The 17,527-nt window shown below is 34.9% G+C and overlaps 2 protein-coding genes across 2 annotated transcripts; one reads left to right on the forward strand and one right to left on the reverse strand.

Annotated features, from left to right (window-relative positions):
• Positions 1–958: 958 nt before the first annotated feature.
• Positions 959–8,218, forward strand: LOC119580705 (glucose 1,6-bisphosphate synthase-like). The gene is made up of 2 exons (XM_037928803.1): positions 959–1,143; positions 8,036–8,218. Exons 1-2 carry the CDS (start codon positions 1,069–1,071, stop codon positions 8,216–8,218), a joined length of 258 nt encoding a protein of 85 aa, XP_037784731.1. The 5' UTR covers positions 959–1,068.
• A 650-nt stretch (positions 8,219–8,868) lies between these two features.
• On the reverse strand, positions 8,869–16,582 carry LOC119580706 (glucose 1,6-bisphosphate synthase-like). The gene is made up of 2 exons (XM_037928804.1): positions 16,380–16,582; positions 8,869–9,051 (listed from the first exon to the last, which is right to left on the reverse strand). The coding sequence occupies exons 1-2, from the start codon at positions 16,452–16,454 to the stop codon at positions 8,869–8,871; spliced, it is 258 nt and encodes an 85-aa protein (XP_037784732.1). The 5' UTR covers positions 16,455–16,582.
• Between the last annotated feature and the right edge of the window lie 945 nt (positions 16,583–17,527).

Raw genomic sequence — 17,527 nt, forward strand, 5'->3', positions numbered from 1 at the left:
ATTGCTCCAAAATCAAATATCAGACATTTGAAAAGATAAAATGTAGAAAGGTTCACTTCACAGACTAAGAAATTTAATTGATATCATGTAATTTTGTATCTGCATCAAGGTAATTCTCAGGGAGAAACAAAACAGCTTATTTCAACTAGTATTTTGCATAATGAACTTTAGTCCTCACACCCAGTTTTATACAATACACATATGAATTATTAGATATTAATTGCATATGACAGTACCATTAGATGGTGCATTCAACAGATATTAGTCCCATAAGAATATGCTGAGAAAACCTGTACTGAAAAACAAATGATGACTGCAGCAAGAGTTGTCATTTACGACTTGTTCGTGCCATGGAACTGAAGCATTACTGAATGTTGTAAGTAATAATGTCAATAGAATTTAAACATTACTCAATGTTTTAAGTAATGTGTCTGTCAGTCTAATAGATATAAACTAGAGTGGTGATATTTTATCCCTTTTTATTAACAAATTCAGACATATTATATATTTCTTATTCATGAGGCTATTTTATTGGTTATGCTACACAATATTTTTGTTGTCCAAATAATTCATGGTCAATTGTCATTCAAATTTTGCCTAAATATAAGATTTCTTTTTTAAGATACATATATATATTTTTTTTATTAGAAACTGTCACATGTATGATGCTCTGCCAGAATAAAACGGGTGAATTTGCGAGAGCAAAATGCCATATAATGGCATGAACCATATCTTCAATGTCACCCTATGAGTGACCTTGACGTGCTTATTAAAACACTTTCTTGGTACGTGTACGAGTATGAACTGTACACATGACCATCGAAAAGGAAACAAGGCACTATTTATAATTTAGCCATAATTTAATTCTACCCATAAATATACCTAACAACAACACGCTTGCACAAGAACATTGCATATATGACACAAAACACTAAGATATTATTGGAACGGATTTGACAATTTAGAAGCCGCGTCGTCTGCCCTGCCAGACGAGTGCTCGACGGCGTATAGACAACGTTAATTGCCGACTGGCCTTCATATTTCACCAAATTACTCGTCATTTACATAATGGCAGACTTAAAGATCGATACAGGAAATCCGGTGCTCGACGAGAAAATCACCGAGTGGTTGAAATGGGATAAGGTATGTTTATTTTTTGTCGTATGTAGTGTTGATAACAGGTATCAGTTGATGTAATTTCATACAGTTCCGTTTCCTTTGCATGTTTTACCACATTGTTTTGATTACCTGTTTTGTATAAAAATAAAAGAATATCTCCGGTAGATTATATCAAAGATAAACGAGTGGATATATTATTCTTAACATAGGATATGTGTATAATTTTTTTTTTTTTATCCCTCAATTTCTCAAAAGCAAGGAAGGTGTGATAGATACACATTGTGACAATTATCGATACATACATTATATATATATATATATATATATATATATATATATATATATATATATATATATATATATATATATATATATATATATATATATATATATATATATTTGACAACTCTTGTAATGTTGAAGTTGATTTTGAGGTTTTATTAATATATTCAGAAAAAGTTATTTTGTAGGACATTAAGAATACATTAATTCCAGTCTTGGCATAAAGTACTGATGTTGATAGCTAGGTCTGTGTTTATATGTTATTGTAAGAGAACACACTTCTTGAAAATGCCCTTAAGAACTCTGGCTGTGTGAGGGTGTTGTGGACTTGTGGATATTTTCATCATTTCGCATAAACAGAAGGTTGATGCAGCTGTACCAGTGTTGTTTATTACTCTATTTCTTCTGCTGTATAAGATGGTAGTGTCCATTTCCCTCTATCTCTGTATGTCGCTCTCAGTAACATTAACCAAATTTTTTTTCTTGGAAGCATATTGGCTGTGTTCTCCAATCCATTGTCGATGATAGTAAATCACTAAGTAAATTACTCCTTGTGTTGTACTCTGACTAAAGCCAAAGATTTTTCTCACTTATATTATAGCAAGATTGAGTCTGCTAGTTTCTTAAATACAGATGACTTGTGGCTTTGATTGAAACAAAAAAAAAATCAACATATTCTAAAAGAAAAGAAGAAAATTCCTGAGAAATATTTACTCTTATTTATGTTTTTTGTTTTTTTTTTTAATGGGGAAATAGTAATTTATGCATTGATGGTAAATTATGTAAAATTGTAGATTTATTTTTTCCAGGTGTTTTTACAGAACATGTTGCTTTTCTCACTATACCAGTGAATACCACAAAGTTGCTGAGAGATCTACAAACTTGCCGGAATGTATTTGATGGAGGGTTGTTGGTCTTTGCTGATGTGCTTAAAGGCATAGGAGCCACACTTACAGATTCAAAGCTAGTACTGGATGTACAGGGTTCTTCTAAAACATTTATATTATATATATATCCACAAAAAGCAAAGGTCATTTTTATAATAAGCAGTGTAAATGTCATAAACATACGTATTGTATTGTGAGGAATACGGATAAACAACAGGTTAAATGGCAGTAATTCATGCATACCATTATAAGTTACAAGTAACAATTGTGGGTCAAATGTATTATTATGCAGGAAATAGACTGTGTTTGATAGGCTAGTGATATTGCTTATTAATATTGAGTATAATGATAATATGATAAAATATATGTGCAGATGATTTTTTTGGATTAAAAAAAATCTTTTGGTAACTTTTTGTCCTTTATTTTTCTTTCAAAGGTTTCTCTGATAATCTTAGTGGTTAGATTATGACAGAAGTAATACATTGGAGTGAAGCACTGTTAAAAAGTGCATATTGTAAATCATAAACATTTTACTTCTCAGTAGATGATTAGGGCTGTTGAAATTATTATCTTTTTTAAAACTAATTAGATTAGTATTGATTAGAACTGTTTAAATAACCTCTGTTCAGAATTTATTATAACTAGTTAAATAACTGTTTGCAGCATGTTGGTGAATATAGCTGATAAATAATGCCATAAACAGACCAGGAATCATTGCTCTTAGGATTATCCCATAATATTTATTGATTTTTTACATGAAATGTTTTGAAAGAGTACAGAAATGTAGTAAGGGATAAGAAAGATTTGGATGAATGTATGAAGGCAGAGGGAGGGAGATGGAAGTTGATGGCAGGATGGTGCAAGGGAGAAGAAATTGATGCGGAGTGGAGGGTTGAGTGTCCAGAGGAGAAGGAGAGGGAGAAATGGAATGATCCAGGGAGGGGGGGAGGATGAGTCCATTAAGGAGGAGATAGCATGAAAGTGATGGTAGAAGGAGGGAGGAAGGGAGAGGAAGTGATGGCACGAAGAGGGAGGGGAGATAAGGATGTATAAGAAGAGGGAGAGGGGGATGATGGTATGGGTGGGGAGATGGAAATGCCGGCATGGTGAGAGAGCTGATAAAGAAGGAAATGATGAGTTGATCATGAAAGGAGAGATGATAAATTGACATGAGGAATAAGGTAGATAGTTTAGGAATAAATAAATAGGATGAATGATGAAGAAAGAGGTGGGGAAGTGAAAAGGAGGCAAGGAATAAGTTTACATAGGGTTGGAGAGGAAGGATTCTGATGAGGAAGGCGAAAGTTCGTTGATGGCAACGTAGAGAAAGGCTCATACCATTCTTGAATAATGGGCTGATGGGAGTGAGCAGATGTCACGAGAGGAGACGATAAAGAAAAGAAGGGACGAATGGAAATGAAGTGGTATGAAGCGTGAGGGGAGAAAGACATGGTAGGAGGGAGGCGACAGCAGTGCGATAGGGAAACTGGAAAGGGGAAGAATTCGTGAGGAATAATTGGGGTCCAAGTGGCAAGAAAACACTTCCCATTATTTTTGTGATAATTTAGTGTACTTTCGATGTTCAAAACTACAGAAATTATTTTCTACCTTTCAAACCTTATAGTGCCCATTACTCATAGCAGTGTGCAAGCGCTTGATAACACAACGTACTCAGGCATCTTGCAAAGCACAGCATTTTCAAGCTCAAACATGACTCATGGTCACAGTTGCCCGTTTCCTTTCGAGAAGAAGACGGAGAAAATAATGGGTCGCTTTTTGAGGTGTTTAGCCGACCAATTTATCTCTATTATTCTCGGTATCTATATGACGAATATAGTAGCATAGTTGACATAGGGCACTTAAGTCTATGCGGGTAGTTGCATGGTTGCTTGTTTGCTGTTGTGATGAAACGTGCGTGTTATTTCTCGACGTTTCTTTGTGTGGCATAGTTAATAAGTAGGCTACTCCTGCCATATTTCGTCCTCTTTTATTAGCGTTTATTCTCTCTCTCTCTCTCTCTCTCCTCTCCTCTCTCTCGTCTCTCTCTCTCTATATATATATATATATATATATATATATATATATATATCTAATATATATAGTATATGTGTGTGTGTGTTGTGGTGTGTGTGTGTGTGTGTTGTGTGTGTGTGTGTGTGTGTGTGTGTGTGTGTGTGTTTTGGGGTGTGTGCCTGTCTGTCTTTCAGTATTTTATGTGATCTTTAATTGTTGATTTATCTTGATCTTATCTGCTAGTCATTACGCCATGCACACGATACTCGTGTAACGAGTTAGTAGCATTAGACAGCAGAAACCGCTGTTACACGTGCATTTAGGACAACAATGGGAATAAACGCATGACGCCAGATAATCCCTTTGGAGGAGCCACTTGTCACGGCTTTCGGATTTCTTATTTTAGAAGAAGTCTCTGGATGTGGGTGAGGGCTGGCCGAAGTGCTCATTTGTGCGTAACCACGTACATTCACGTGCGCATTCTCTCTCTCGTTCTTTCTCTCTTTCTCTCGTTCTTTCTCTCTTTCTCTCGTTCTTTCTCTCTTTCTCATTTTCTCTTTCTTTTTGTCTTTCTCTTTTTGTCTCTTTCTCTTTTCCTCGCTTTCTCTTTTTCTCTCTTTCTCTTTTTCTCTCTCTCTTTTTCTCTCTTTCTTTTTTTCTCTCTTTCTCTTTTTCTCTCTTTCTCTTTTCCTCTCTTTCTCTTTTCTCTCTCTTTCTCTTTTTCTCTCTTTCTCTTTTCTCTCTTTCTCTTTTCTCTCTTTCTCTTTTCTCTCTTTCTCTTTTCTCTCTTTCTCTCTCTCTCTTTTTCTCTCTCTTTCTCTCTCTCTCTCTTTTCTCTCTCTCTCTCTTTCTCTCTCTCTCTCTCTTTTCCTCTCCCTCCTCTCCCTCCCTCCCTCCCTCTCTTATCCTCCCTCCCTCCCTCCCTCCCTCCCTCCCTCCCTCTCATCCTCCCTCCCTCCCTCCCTCTCTCTCCATCGCCATCTCTTGGCCCACACGCTCTTTCTCCATCCACCTCAAGTCTTCTCCCTCCCTCCCCTCCCTCCCCTTCCCCTCCTCTCTCCTCCCTTCACCCCTCCCCCTCACCCCTCACCCCCCCCCCCCCACATAGTCACACTCTTTCTCCCTCTCCTACCAACGTGTTTTACGCATGTCACGGCTGTACTAGCATCTTGTCGTTCGTGGGTCGCTTGGGTAACAGAGGCATTGTGCCCCTGCAGTATGCGAAGGGGAGAACGAGACACGAATTCCCTTGGGGATTTTAACCTTTTGAAGTAAGAATGATATTGCTGATTTGCAGATTTTAGTAACTTTGGCACTTGAGCCTGTTTGAGAAGACCGATCTAAGGTTGCTGTGATTATTTTATTTATGGGTACACTATTTATTTTTCATTTATTTATTTATTTAATTATAATTTTTTCACTTGTGATACTGTAAGAGGAGGGTAATTAGGTCGATGAATTGAAGCGATTAGAAATTCTGCCCTTGGTCTTCTGTACCTTGTTCTTAAAGCGCTGAAGGTCATGTTTCTCAATTCCAAATTATGTGTTACATTTCCAGAATGTTTATTTTTTCCCAATTGCTTGTTTTTTTTTTATACAATTGTTACCGTTGTCTTTGTCTTTTACGTTATCGTGGCTGTTGTTTTCTTGTTTTTCTTCTTATATTTATTGTCATTATTGTTAAAAATAATGATGATAATTTTCATAATTATTATTGTTGTTGTTATTATCATTATTAATGTTATTATTGTTGTTGTTGTTGTTGCTGTTGTTGTTGGCATTTTCCCCTCTCTTCCCCTCCATGCCTTCCCTTCCTCCCCCTTGCCTTCCCCTTGCCTCCTTTTTCTCTGTGTCCCCTCGTTTCCCTTCTCCTCTCCCCTTCCCCATCTCCCCTTCTCTTCTCATCACTCCTTTCCCCCTTAAGACCCTCCCTCTGTCCCTTTTCATTGTAGTCTCCTTTCTTCCCTCCCCCTTCGCTTTCCCTCCTACCTTCCTACCTTGAGCTTCACCCTCAGATTGTCGTTTTAATGATAAATGTGCATAAACTTAGAGGTATAACTAGTTTATTGCAGTGATTTTCCCTCAAGAAAGAGTGGTAAAAATAATAACCATAGGAATGGTCATAAGAACAACCATGATAATGATAATAACAACCATTGTAATAATAATAATAATAACATGCATAATACATCCATAATAATGATGATAATAAATAATAATAATAATAATAATAGTAATATCTTTAATAATGATGATGATAACATCCATAATAATGATAATAATAACATCCATAATAATAATAATAGCAACAACCATAATAGTGATGATAACAAGAAACATAATGATGATAATGACAACAACCATGGCAATGATAACAGCAGTGCTAATGATATTGGCAATGCGAAGAAAGAAGTTAGAATAGGTTTCTAATCGATTCACAGTCGCAGGGAATGTTTTCAGTGTAACATGCTCACTTTAGATTAAGATTAAAATATTGTTATTTATTATTATTATTATTATTATTATTATTATTACTATTACTTATTTTTGTTTTGTTGCTGTTGTTGTTATTATTATTATTGTTATTATTTTATTATGTATTATTATTATTATTATTATCATCATTATTATTATCATTATTATTATTATTATTATTGTTATTATTATTATTATTATCATTATTATTATTATCATTATTATCATTATTATTATTATTATTATTATTATTATCAGTACCATCATCATCAGTACCATCATCATCAGTACCATCATCATCAGTACCATCATCATCATCATCATCATCATCATCATCATCATCATCATTCTTATTGCCATTGCTATGAAGCAGGGAAAACATTTATATCAGAGTTTATCTCGGTCTCGGTCATGGTTGAGAACGAGTAATGTCTATACATTTAGTACAATTTTGCCATGTGTATGATGGAGGTAGATGTACGATATTAAAGTGATTCGTGGATATATGAAGTTTAGGAATCACTTGGATATATTTCCTTGAGATTTAAAAGGGATATCAGCAACTAGTGTTACGCAGACATGGTAGAGTAGAGTCCGGTGTGGAAGAATATCAAGTTGTAATGATATGGTAGTTACTGTAGATTATTAACATCGTAATAGCAGGGGTACTAACAATACCACCAGAAGCACTATTTTTATCAGATTGTAAAAACGATCCGTTAAGCTTTGATGATTTCACAATTAGAATTCAAGCATGTTAGGTCTTATTAGGGACTTAACCCAATCGGCACGTTTGGCAAGAATACATGCCATGCCCACTGTAACACAGGTTTATTTATTTTATTCACACATAGATGGCTCTACAAGTGCTTAGTCATCAAGGGGTCACTTATTAGTCCTACCTTTCTCACCTGTTTACCCTTTTCCTTGACTTTTGGAAAGGATCTTTTGCATTATTTCATTGTCTTAAATGTTAACAAGATTTTAATAATACTTTAATAATCATAACATCAATAACAATAATAACAGTATTGATATCAATAGTATTAAAAGGAAAAACGCATTTTCCCGCCAATTCAAGGAATGGGGAAATCAAGATCAGTCAGTAGGGCCTACTGATAGACTCCTTGGAGGTCGAGCACATGTGGAGCCATCTGTATGTAACAAAATTCATAAAAACCTACAAGGGACAGAACATAAATCCGGTGATTGGGTTAAGATATGGCCAGGATCCCAGCCTGCTCTCGCTTATGTTCCAGAATGAGCGGACGCGAGCCGAGGTGGAGCAGCTGGTGCGGAGGGGCGACGTGGACCAGCTGGAGAAGACCATGGTGCACCGCATGGTGTTCGGGACGGCGGGTTTGCGGGGTCGCATGGGCGCTGGCTACGCCCTCATGAACGACCTCGTCATCATCCAGACGTCGCAGGTACGGGATTCTTAAATATGTATATACACACATACACGTATTTGTTTTTATTTATATATGTAGATATTTCTTTGCATATATCTATTAATATATATATATATATATTTAGTTTATATATATAGTTTTAGTTTATATATATAGTTTATATATATAGTTATATACATAGTTTATAGTTTATGTATATATATTTATATATATAGCTTATATATATAGTTATATATATATATATATTATATATATATATATATATATATATATATAGCTATTTATATAGTTATATGTATATATATATTTATATATATAGTTATATGTATATATATATTTATATATATAGTATATATCATATATACATATAACTATATATAGATATATATACTATACTATATATAAATCCTATATATCATATAACTATATATAAATATATACTATTATATAGACTATACTATTAATTATATATATACTATATATATAACTATATATATAAACTATATATATAAACTAAACTATATATATAAACTAATAAACTATATATATATATAATATAAATATAAATATATATATATATATATATATATATATATATATATATATATTAATAGATATATGCAAAGAAATATCTACATATATAAATAAAAACAAATACGTGTATGTGTGTATATACATATTTAAGAATCCCGTACCTGCGACGTCTGGATGATGACGAGGTCGTTCATGAGGGCGTAGCCAGCGCCCATGCGACCCCGCAAACCCGCCGTCCCGAACACCATGCGGTGCACCATGGTCTTCTCCAGCTGGTCCACGTCGCCCCTCCGCACCAGCTGCTCCACCTCGGCTCGCGTCCGCTCATTCTGGAACATAAGCGAGAGCAGGCTGGGATCCTGGCCATATCTTAACCCAATCACCGGATTTATGTTCTGTCCCTTGTAGGTTTTTATGAATTTTGTTACATACAGATGGCTCCACATGTGCTCGACCTCCAAGGAGTCTATCAGTAGGCCCTACTGACTGATCTTGATTTCCCCATTCCTTGAATTGGCGGGAAAATGCGTTTTTCCTTTTAATACTATTGATATCAATACTGTTATTATTGTTATTGATGTTATGATTATTAAAGTATTATTAAAATCTTGTTAACATTTAAGACAATGAAATAATGCAAAAGATCCTTTCCAAAAGTCAAGGAAAAGGGTAAACAGGTGAGAAAGGTAGGACTAATAAGTGACCCCTTGATGACTAAGCACTTGTAGAGCCATCTATGTGTGAATAAAATAAATAAACCTGTGTTACAGTGGGCATGGCATGTATTCTTGCCAAACGTGCCGATTGGGTTAAGTCCCTAATAAGACCTAACATGCTTGAATTCTAATTGTGAAATCATCAAAGCTTAACGGATCGTTTTTACAATCTGATAAAAATAGTGCTTCTGGTGGTATTGTTAGTACCCCTGCTATTACGATGTTAATAATCTACAGTAACTACCATATCATTACAACTTGATATTCTTCCACACCGGACTCTACTCTACCATGTCTGCGTAACACTAGTTGCTGATATCCCTTTTAAATCTCAAGGAAATATATCCAAGTGATTCCTAAACTTCATATATCCACGAATCACTTTAATATCGTACATCTACCTCCATCATACACATGGCAAAATTGTACTAAATGTATAGACTTACTCTTTCTCACCATGACCGAACCAAAATAAAACTCTGATATAAATGTTTTCCCTGCTTCATAGCAATGGCAATAAGAATGATGATGATGATGATGAGAGATGATGATGGTACTGATATGATGGTATTGTGATGGACGAGAGATGGTCTGATGATGAGTACTGATGATGATGGTACTGATGATGATGGTACTGATGATGATGATGATGATATAATGATGAGGATATAATGATGATATAATATAATAATAATAATAGTAATAATAATAATGAATAACGGAAATAAAATAATGATAATAATAATAATAATAACATAAAAATAAAAATATATGATAATAATAATGATGAAATAATTAAAATAAACATAATAAATAAAAACAAAAATAAAAAAACAACAACACAACAAAACAAAATAAGTAATAATAATAATAATAAAAATAATAAAAATAAAAATAACAATTTTTTTAATTTTAATCAAAAGTGAGCATTTACACTGAAAACATTCCCTGCGACTGTAATCGTTTAGAACCTATTCAAACTTTTTCTTCGCTTTGCCAAACTTAGACTGCTGTTATCATTGCCATGGTTGTTTTCATTATCATCATTTTGTTTTTGTTATCTCACAATTATGGTTGTTGCTATTATCATTATTATGTCTACTATTATTATTAGGATGTTATTATCATTTTTAAAGGATTTTTTATTTTATTATTATGGATGTTTTTTATTATCATTATTATGGATGTTATCATCATCTTTTTTAAAGATATTACATTTTTATTTTTATTTTTTTTATTATTATCTTTACTATGGTTTATTACTTATTATAAAATTTATTATCATTAGGATCCCTTTATTATCATTATTATGGGTTTTTTATTATAAACTTTTGGGGGTGTTTTTATCATCATTATTATGGATGTTATGCATGTTATTTTTTTATTATTACATTTTTTGTTATTATCATTATCATGGTTTTCTTTGCCCACCCCTATGGTTATTTTTTTTTACCACTTTTTTCTTGAGGGAAAATCACTGCAAAAAAACTATTATCCCTCTAAGTTTATGCACATTTTCATTAAAACGACAATCTGGGGGTAAACTAAAGGTGGGAAAGGGTAGGGGGGAAAGCGAAGGGGGGGGGAAAAAGGGAGACTCAATAAAAAGGACAGAGGGAGGGTCTTAAAGGGGGGAAAAGGAGTGTGAGAAGAAAAGGGAGAGGGGGAAGGGGGAGAGGAAAAGGGAAACGAGGGGACCAGAAAAAAAGGAGGAAAGGGGGAAAGGGCAAGGGGGGGAAGGAAGGCAGGGGGGGGGAAGAGGGGGGAAAATGCCAACAAAACAGCAACAACAACAAAAACAATATAACATTAATAATAAATAAAAACAACAATTAATTATGAAAATTATCATCATTTTTTTCAAAAATAATGACAAAAAATATAGAAAAAAACAAGAAAACAACAGCCAGTACGAAAAGACAAAACAAAGGGAACAATTGTATAAAAAAAAAAAAGCAAATTTGGGGAAAAAAAAAACTTCTGGAAAAGTAACACAAATTTGGATTAGAAACATGACCTTCAGCGCTTAAGAAAAAGGTTTCAGAAGACCCAAGGGCAAATTTCTAAACGCTTTATTCTCGCCTAATTACCCTCCTCTTACAGTATCCAATGAAAAAAAATTTTAATTAAATAAAAAAATAAAAGAAAATAAAAAGTGTCCCTAATAAAATAAACACAGAACCTTAGATCGGTCTTCCAAAAAGGCTCAAGTGCCAAAATTACTGAAAACTGCAAAACAGCAAAAATCATTCTTACTTTAAAAGGTTAAATCCCCAAGGGGAAATTTGTGTCTCGTTCTCCCCTTCGCATACGCGGCCCAATGCCTCTGTTACCCAAGGGGGGCGGGAAAAAAAAAAGGGGGGGGGGGGGGGGGGGGGGGGGGGGGGGAAAGGGGGGGGGGGGGAAAAAGGGGGGGAAAGACTTGGGTGAAAAGGGGAAAAACTTGGAGAGAAGGGGGAAGAGGGGGAAGGGGGGGGGAGGGGAGGGGGGAGGGGGATAAGAGAATGGGGGGAGGGGAGGGGGGGAGGGAGGGAGGTGAGGGGGGGGGAGGGGGAGGGAGGGAAAGAGAGAGAGGAGGGAAAAAAGGGGGGAGGAGAAAAAGGGAGAAAAAAGGGAGGGAGAGGGAAAAGAGAGGGAGGAGGGGGGAGGAAAAAGGAGGAGGAAAAAAAAGAAAAAAAAGAGGGGGAAGGAGAAGAAAAAGAGGAAAAGAAAAGAGAGAAAAGAAAAGAGAGAAAAGAAAAGAGAGAAAAGAGAAAAAGAAAAGAAAAGAGGAAAAGAAAAAAGAGAAAAAAAAGAGAAAAAAAAGAAAAAAAAGAAAAAAGAAAGAGAGAAAAAAAAAAAGAGAGAAAAAGAGAAAGAGAGAAAAAGAGAAAGAGAGAAAAAGAGAAAGAGAGGAAAAGAGAAAGAGAGGAAAAGAGAAAGAGAGGAAAAGAGAAAGAGAGAAAAAGAGAAAGACAAAAAGAAAGAGAAAATGAGAAAGAGAGAAAGAAAGAGAGAAAGAGAAAGAGAGAAAGAACGAGAGAAAGAGAGAAAGAACGAGAGAAAGAGAGAAAGAACGAGAGAGAGAATGCGCACGTGAATGTACGTGGTTACGCACAAATGAGCACTTCGGCCAGCCCTCACCCACATCCAGAGACTTCTTCTAAAATAAGAAATCCGAAAGCCGTGACAAGTGGCTCCTCCAAAGGGATTATCTGGCGTCATGCGTTTATTCCCATTGTTGTCCTAAATGCACGTGTAACAGCGGTTTCTGCTGTCTAATGCTACTAACTCGTTACACGAGTATCGTGTGCATGGCGTAATGACTAGCAGATAAGATCAAGATAAATCAACAATTAAAGATCACATAAAATACTGAAAGACAGACAGGCACACACACACACACACACACACACACACACACACACACACACACACACACACACACACACACACACACACACACACACACACACATATATATATATATATATATATATATATATATATATATATATATATATATATATAGAGAGAGAGAGAGAGAGAGAGAGAGAGAGAGAGAGAGAGAGAGAGAGAATAAACGCTAATAAAAGAGGACGAAATATGGCAGGAGTAGCCTACTTATTAACTATTGCCACACAAGAGAAACGTCGAGAAATAACACGCACGTTTCATCACAACAGCAAACAAGCAACCATGCAACTACCCGCATAGACTTAGTGCCCTATGTCAACTATGCTACTATATTCGTCATATAGATACCGAGAATAATAGAGATAAATTGGTCGGCTACAACACCTCAAAAAGCGACCCATTATTTTCTCTCGTTTCTTCTCGAAAGGAACGTCACTGTGAATCGAGTCACTGTTGAGCTTGAGTGCGTGCTTGCAAGATGCCAATGAGTTACGGTTGTGTTGACTCAACAGGCGCTTGCAAACACTGCTATCTGAGTAATGGGCACTGAATAAGGGTTTTGAAAGGTAGAAAATAATTTCTGTAAGTGTAATTGAACATCGAAAGTAACACATATAAGTATTGTAATTCAGCATAAAAATAATGAGGAAGGGTTGGTTATCTTTGCCGGTATCCTTGGACTCGCCCAAATTAATATCACTGCACGAATTCCTTCCCCGTATTTCCCCAACCGCTTTCACTCTATCTGTCACTGCTGTTCGTCCTCCCTCCTACCAGTGTCTCTTTCTTGCCCTGCGTCACGTCTTCATTACCATTCTCTTCATGTTATTCCATTATCGACTCCCATTCTTTTCTCTTTTATCGTTAATCTCCAACTCTTCGTTGACTATCTGCTTCATCTCCATTTCCATCAACGCCCATTATTTCTTAATGAATGGTATGAAGTCCCTTTTCTTCTACGTTTTGCCATCAACGAACTTCTGCGCACTATTTCCTCATCAGATATCCTCTCCCTCCTCCAACACCACTATAGTAAACATTATTTTTTACCTTCGCCTTCCTTTATCACTTCCCCACCTTCTTTATCTTATCATCCATCTGCATCTATCCTATTTATGTTATTCCTAACACTCGTTATCTACCAGTATCTATTCCCTCAATGTCAATTTATTCCATCCTCTCCTTTCCATGTTATCAACTTCCATCATTTCCCTTCCTCCCTGTCATCAGTTTCCCTCCTCTCACCATGCCGGCATTTTCCATCCTCTCCCACCCATCATACCATCATTCCATCCTCTCTCCCTCTTCCTGCTAATACATCCTTTATCTCCCTCTCCCTCTTCGTGCCATCACTTCTATCCTCTCCCTTCCTCCCTCCCTTCCTACCATCAGCTTTCATGCTATCCTTCCCTTCCCTTAATGAGCCTCCATCCTCTCCCTCCCTCCCTGGCATCACTTCCATCTTCTCCCTCTCCCTCTCTCCCTCCCTGGCATCACTTCCAACCCCTCCCACCCTCCCTGCCATCAATCTTCTTCCTCCCTTGCACCATCCCTGCCATCAACTTCCATCCTCTCCCTCCCTCTCGCCCTTCATACCAACTTCCATCCAATTCATTCTTTTCTTTAATCCCTTTAAGCTAACATTTCTGTACCTCTTTCAAAACATTTCATGTAAAAAATCAATAAATATTATGGGATAATCCTAAGAGCAATGATTCCTGGTCTGTTTATGGCATTATTTATCAGCTATATTCACCAACATGCTGCAAACAGTTATTTAACTAGTTATAATAAATTCTGAACAGAGGTTATTTAAACAGTTCTAATCAATACTAATCTAATTAGTTTTAAAAAAGATAATAATTTCAACAGCCCTAATCATCTACTGAGAAGTAAAATGTTTATGATTTACAATATGCACTTTTTAACAGTGCTTCACTCCAATGTATTACTTCTGTCATAATCTAACCACTAAGATTATCAGAGAAACCTTTGAAAGAAAAATAAAGGACAAAAAGTTACCAAAAGATTTTTTTTTAATCCAAAAAAATCATCTGCACATATATTTTATCATATTATCATTATACTCAATATTAATAAGCAATATCACTAGCCTATCAAACACAGTCTATTTCCTGCATAATAATACATTTGACCCACAATGTTACTTGTAACTTATAATGGTATGCATGAATTACTGCCATTTAACCTGTTGTTTATCGTATTCCTCACAATACAATACGTATGTTTATGACATTTACACTGCTTATTATAAAAATGACCTTTGCTTTTTGTGGATATATATATAATATAAATGTTTTAGAAGAACCCTGTACATCCAGTACTAGCTTTGAATCTGTAAGTGTGGCTCCTATGCCTTTAAGCACATCAGCAAAGACCAACAACCCTCCATCAAATACATTCCGGCAAGTTTGTAGATCTCTCAGCAACTTTGTGGTATTCACTGGTATAGTGAGAAAAGCAACATGTTTCTGTAAAAAACACCTGGAAAAAAATAAATCTACAATTTTACTAATTTACCATCAATGCATAAATTACTATTTCCCATAAAAAAAAAAAAAAAAAAAAAACATAAAAAGAGTAAATATTTCTCAGGAATTTTCTTCTTTTCTTTTAGAATATGTTGATTTTTTTTTTGTTTCAATCAAAGCCACAAGTCATCTGTATTTAAGAAACTAGCAGATTCAATCTTGCTATAATATAAGTGAGAAAAATCTTTGGCTTTAGTCAGAGTGCAACACAAGGAGTAATTTACTTAGTGATTTACTATCATCGACAATGGATTGGAGAACACAGCCAATATGCTTTCCAAGAAAAAAAATTGGTTAATGTTACTGAGAGCGACATACAGAGATAGAGGGAAATGGACAAACCATCTTATACAGCAGAAGAAATAGAGTAATAAACACACTGGTACAGCTGCATCAACCTTCTGTTTATGCGAAATGATGAAAATATCCACAAGTCCACAACACCCTCACACAGCAGAGTTCTTAAGGGCATTTTCAAGAAGTGTGTTTCTCTTACAATAACATATAAACACAGACCTAGCTATCAACATCAGTACTTTATGCCAAGACTGGAATTAATGTATTCTTAATGTCCTACAAAATAACTTTTTCTGAATATATTAATAAAACCTCAAAATCAACTTCAACATTACAAGAGTTGTCAAATATATATATATATATATATATATATATATAATATATATATATATATATATATATATATATATATATATAATGTATGTATCGATAATTGTCACAATGTGTATCTATCACACCTTCTTTGCTTTTGAGAAATTGAGGGATAAAAAAAAAAAATTATACACATATCCTATGTTAAGAATAATATATCCACTCGTTTATCTTTGATATAATCTACCGGAGATATTCTTTTATTTTTATACAAAACAGGTAATCAAAACAATGTGGTAAAACATGCAAAGGAAACGGAACTGTATGAAATTACATCAACTTATACCTGTTATCAACACTACATACGACAAAAAATAAACATACCTTATCCCATTTCAACCACTCGGTGATTTTCTCGTCGAGCATCGGATTTCCTGTATCGATCTTTAAGTCTGCCATTATGTAAATGACGAGTAATTTGGTGAAATATGAAGGCCAGTCGGCAATTAACGTTCTCTATACGCCGTCGAGCACTCGTCTGGCAGGGCAGACGACGCGGCTTCTAAATTGTCAAATCCGTTCCAATAATATCTTAGTGTTTTGTGTCATATATGCAATGTTCTTGTGCAAGCGTGTTGTTGTTAGGTATATTTATGGGTAGAATTAAATTATGGCTAAATTATAAATAGTGCCTTGTTTCCTTTTCGATGGTCATGTGTACAGTTCATACTCGTACACGTACCAAGAAAGTGTTTTAATAAGCACGTCAAGGTCACTCATAGGGTGACATTGAAGATATGGTTCATGCCATTATATGGCATTTTGCTCTCGCAAATTCACCCGTTTTATTCTGGCAGAGCATCATACATGTGACAGTTTCTAATAAAAAAAATATATATATGTATCTTAAAAAAGAAATCTTATATTTAGGCAAAATTTGAATGACAATTGACCATGAATTATTTGGACAACAAAAATATTGTGTAGCATAACAATAAAATAGCCTCATGAATAAGAAATATATAAAATGTCTGAATTGTTAATAAAAAGGGATAAAATATCACCACTCTAGTTTATATCTATTAGACTGACAGACACATTACTTAAAACATTGAGTAATGTTTAAATTCTATTGACATTATTACTTACAACATTCAGTAATGCTTCAGTTCCATGGCACGAACAAGTCGTAAATGACAACTCTTGCTGCAGTCATCATTTGTTTTTCAGTACAGGTTTTCTCAGCATATTCTTATGGGACTAATATCTGTTGAATGCACCATCTAATGGTACTGTCATATGCAATTAATATCTAATAATTCATATGTGTATTGTATAAAACTGGGTGTGAGGACTAAAGTTCATTATGCAAAATACTAGTTGAAATAAGCTGTTTGTTTTCTCCCTGAGAATTACCTTGATGCAGATACAAAATTACATGATATCAATTAAATTTCTTAGTCTGTGAAGTGAACCTTTCTACATTTTATCTTTTCAAATGTCTGATATTTGATTTTTGGGGAATGAAGAAA

Source organism: Penaeus monodon, chromosome 14 (genome assembly GCF_015228065.2).
Source record: "Penaeus monodon isolate SGIC_2016 chromosome 14, NSTDA_Pmon_1, whole genome shotgun sequence".
NCBI classification, from domain to species: domain Eukaryota; kingdom Metazoa; phylum Arthropoda; class Malacostraca; order Decapoda; family Penaeidae; genus Penaeus; species Penaeus monodon.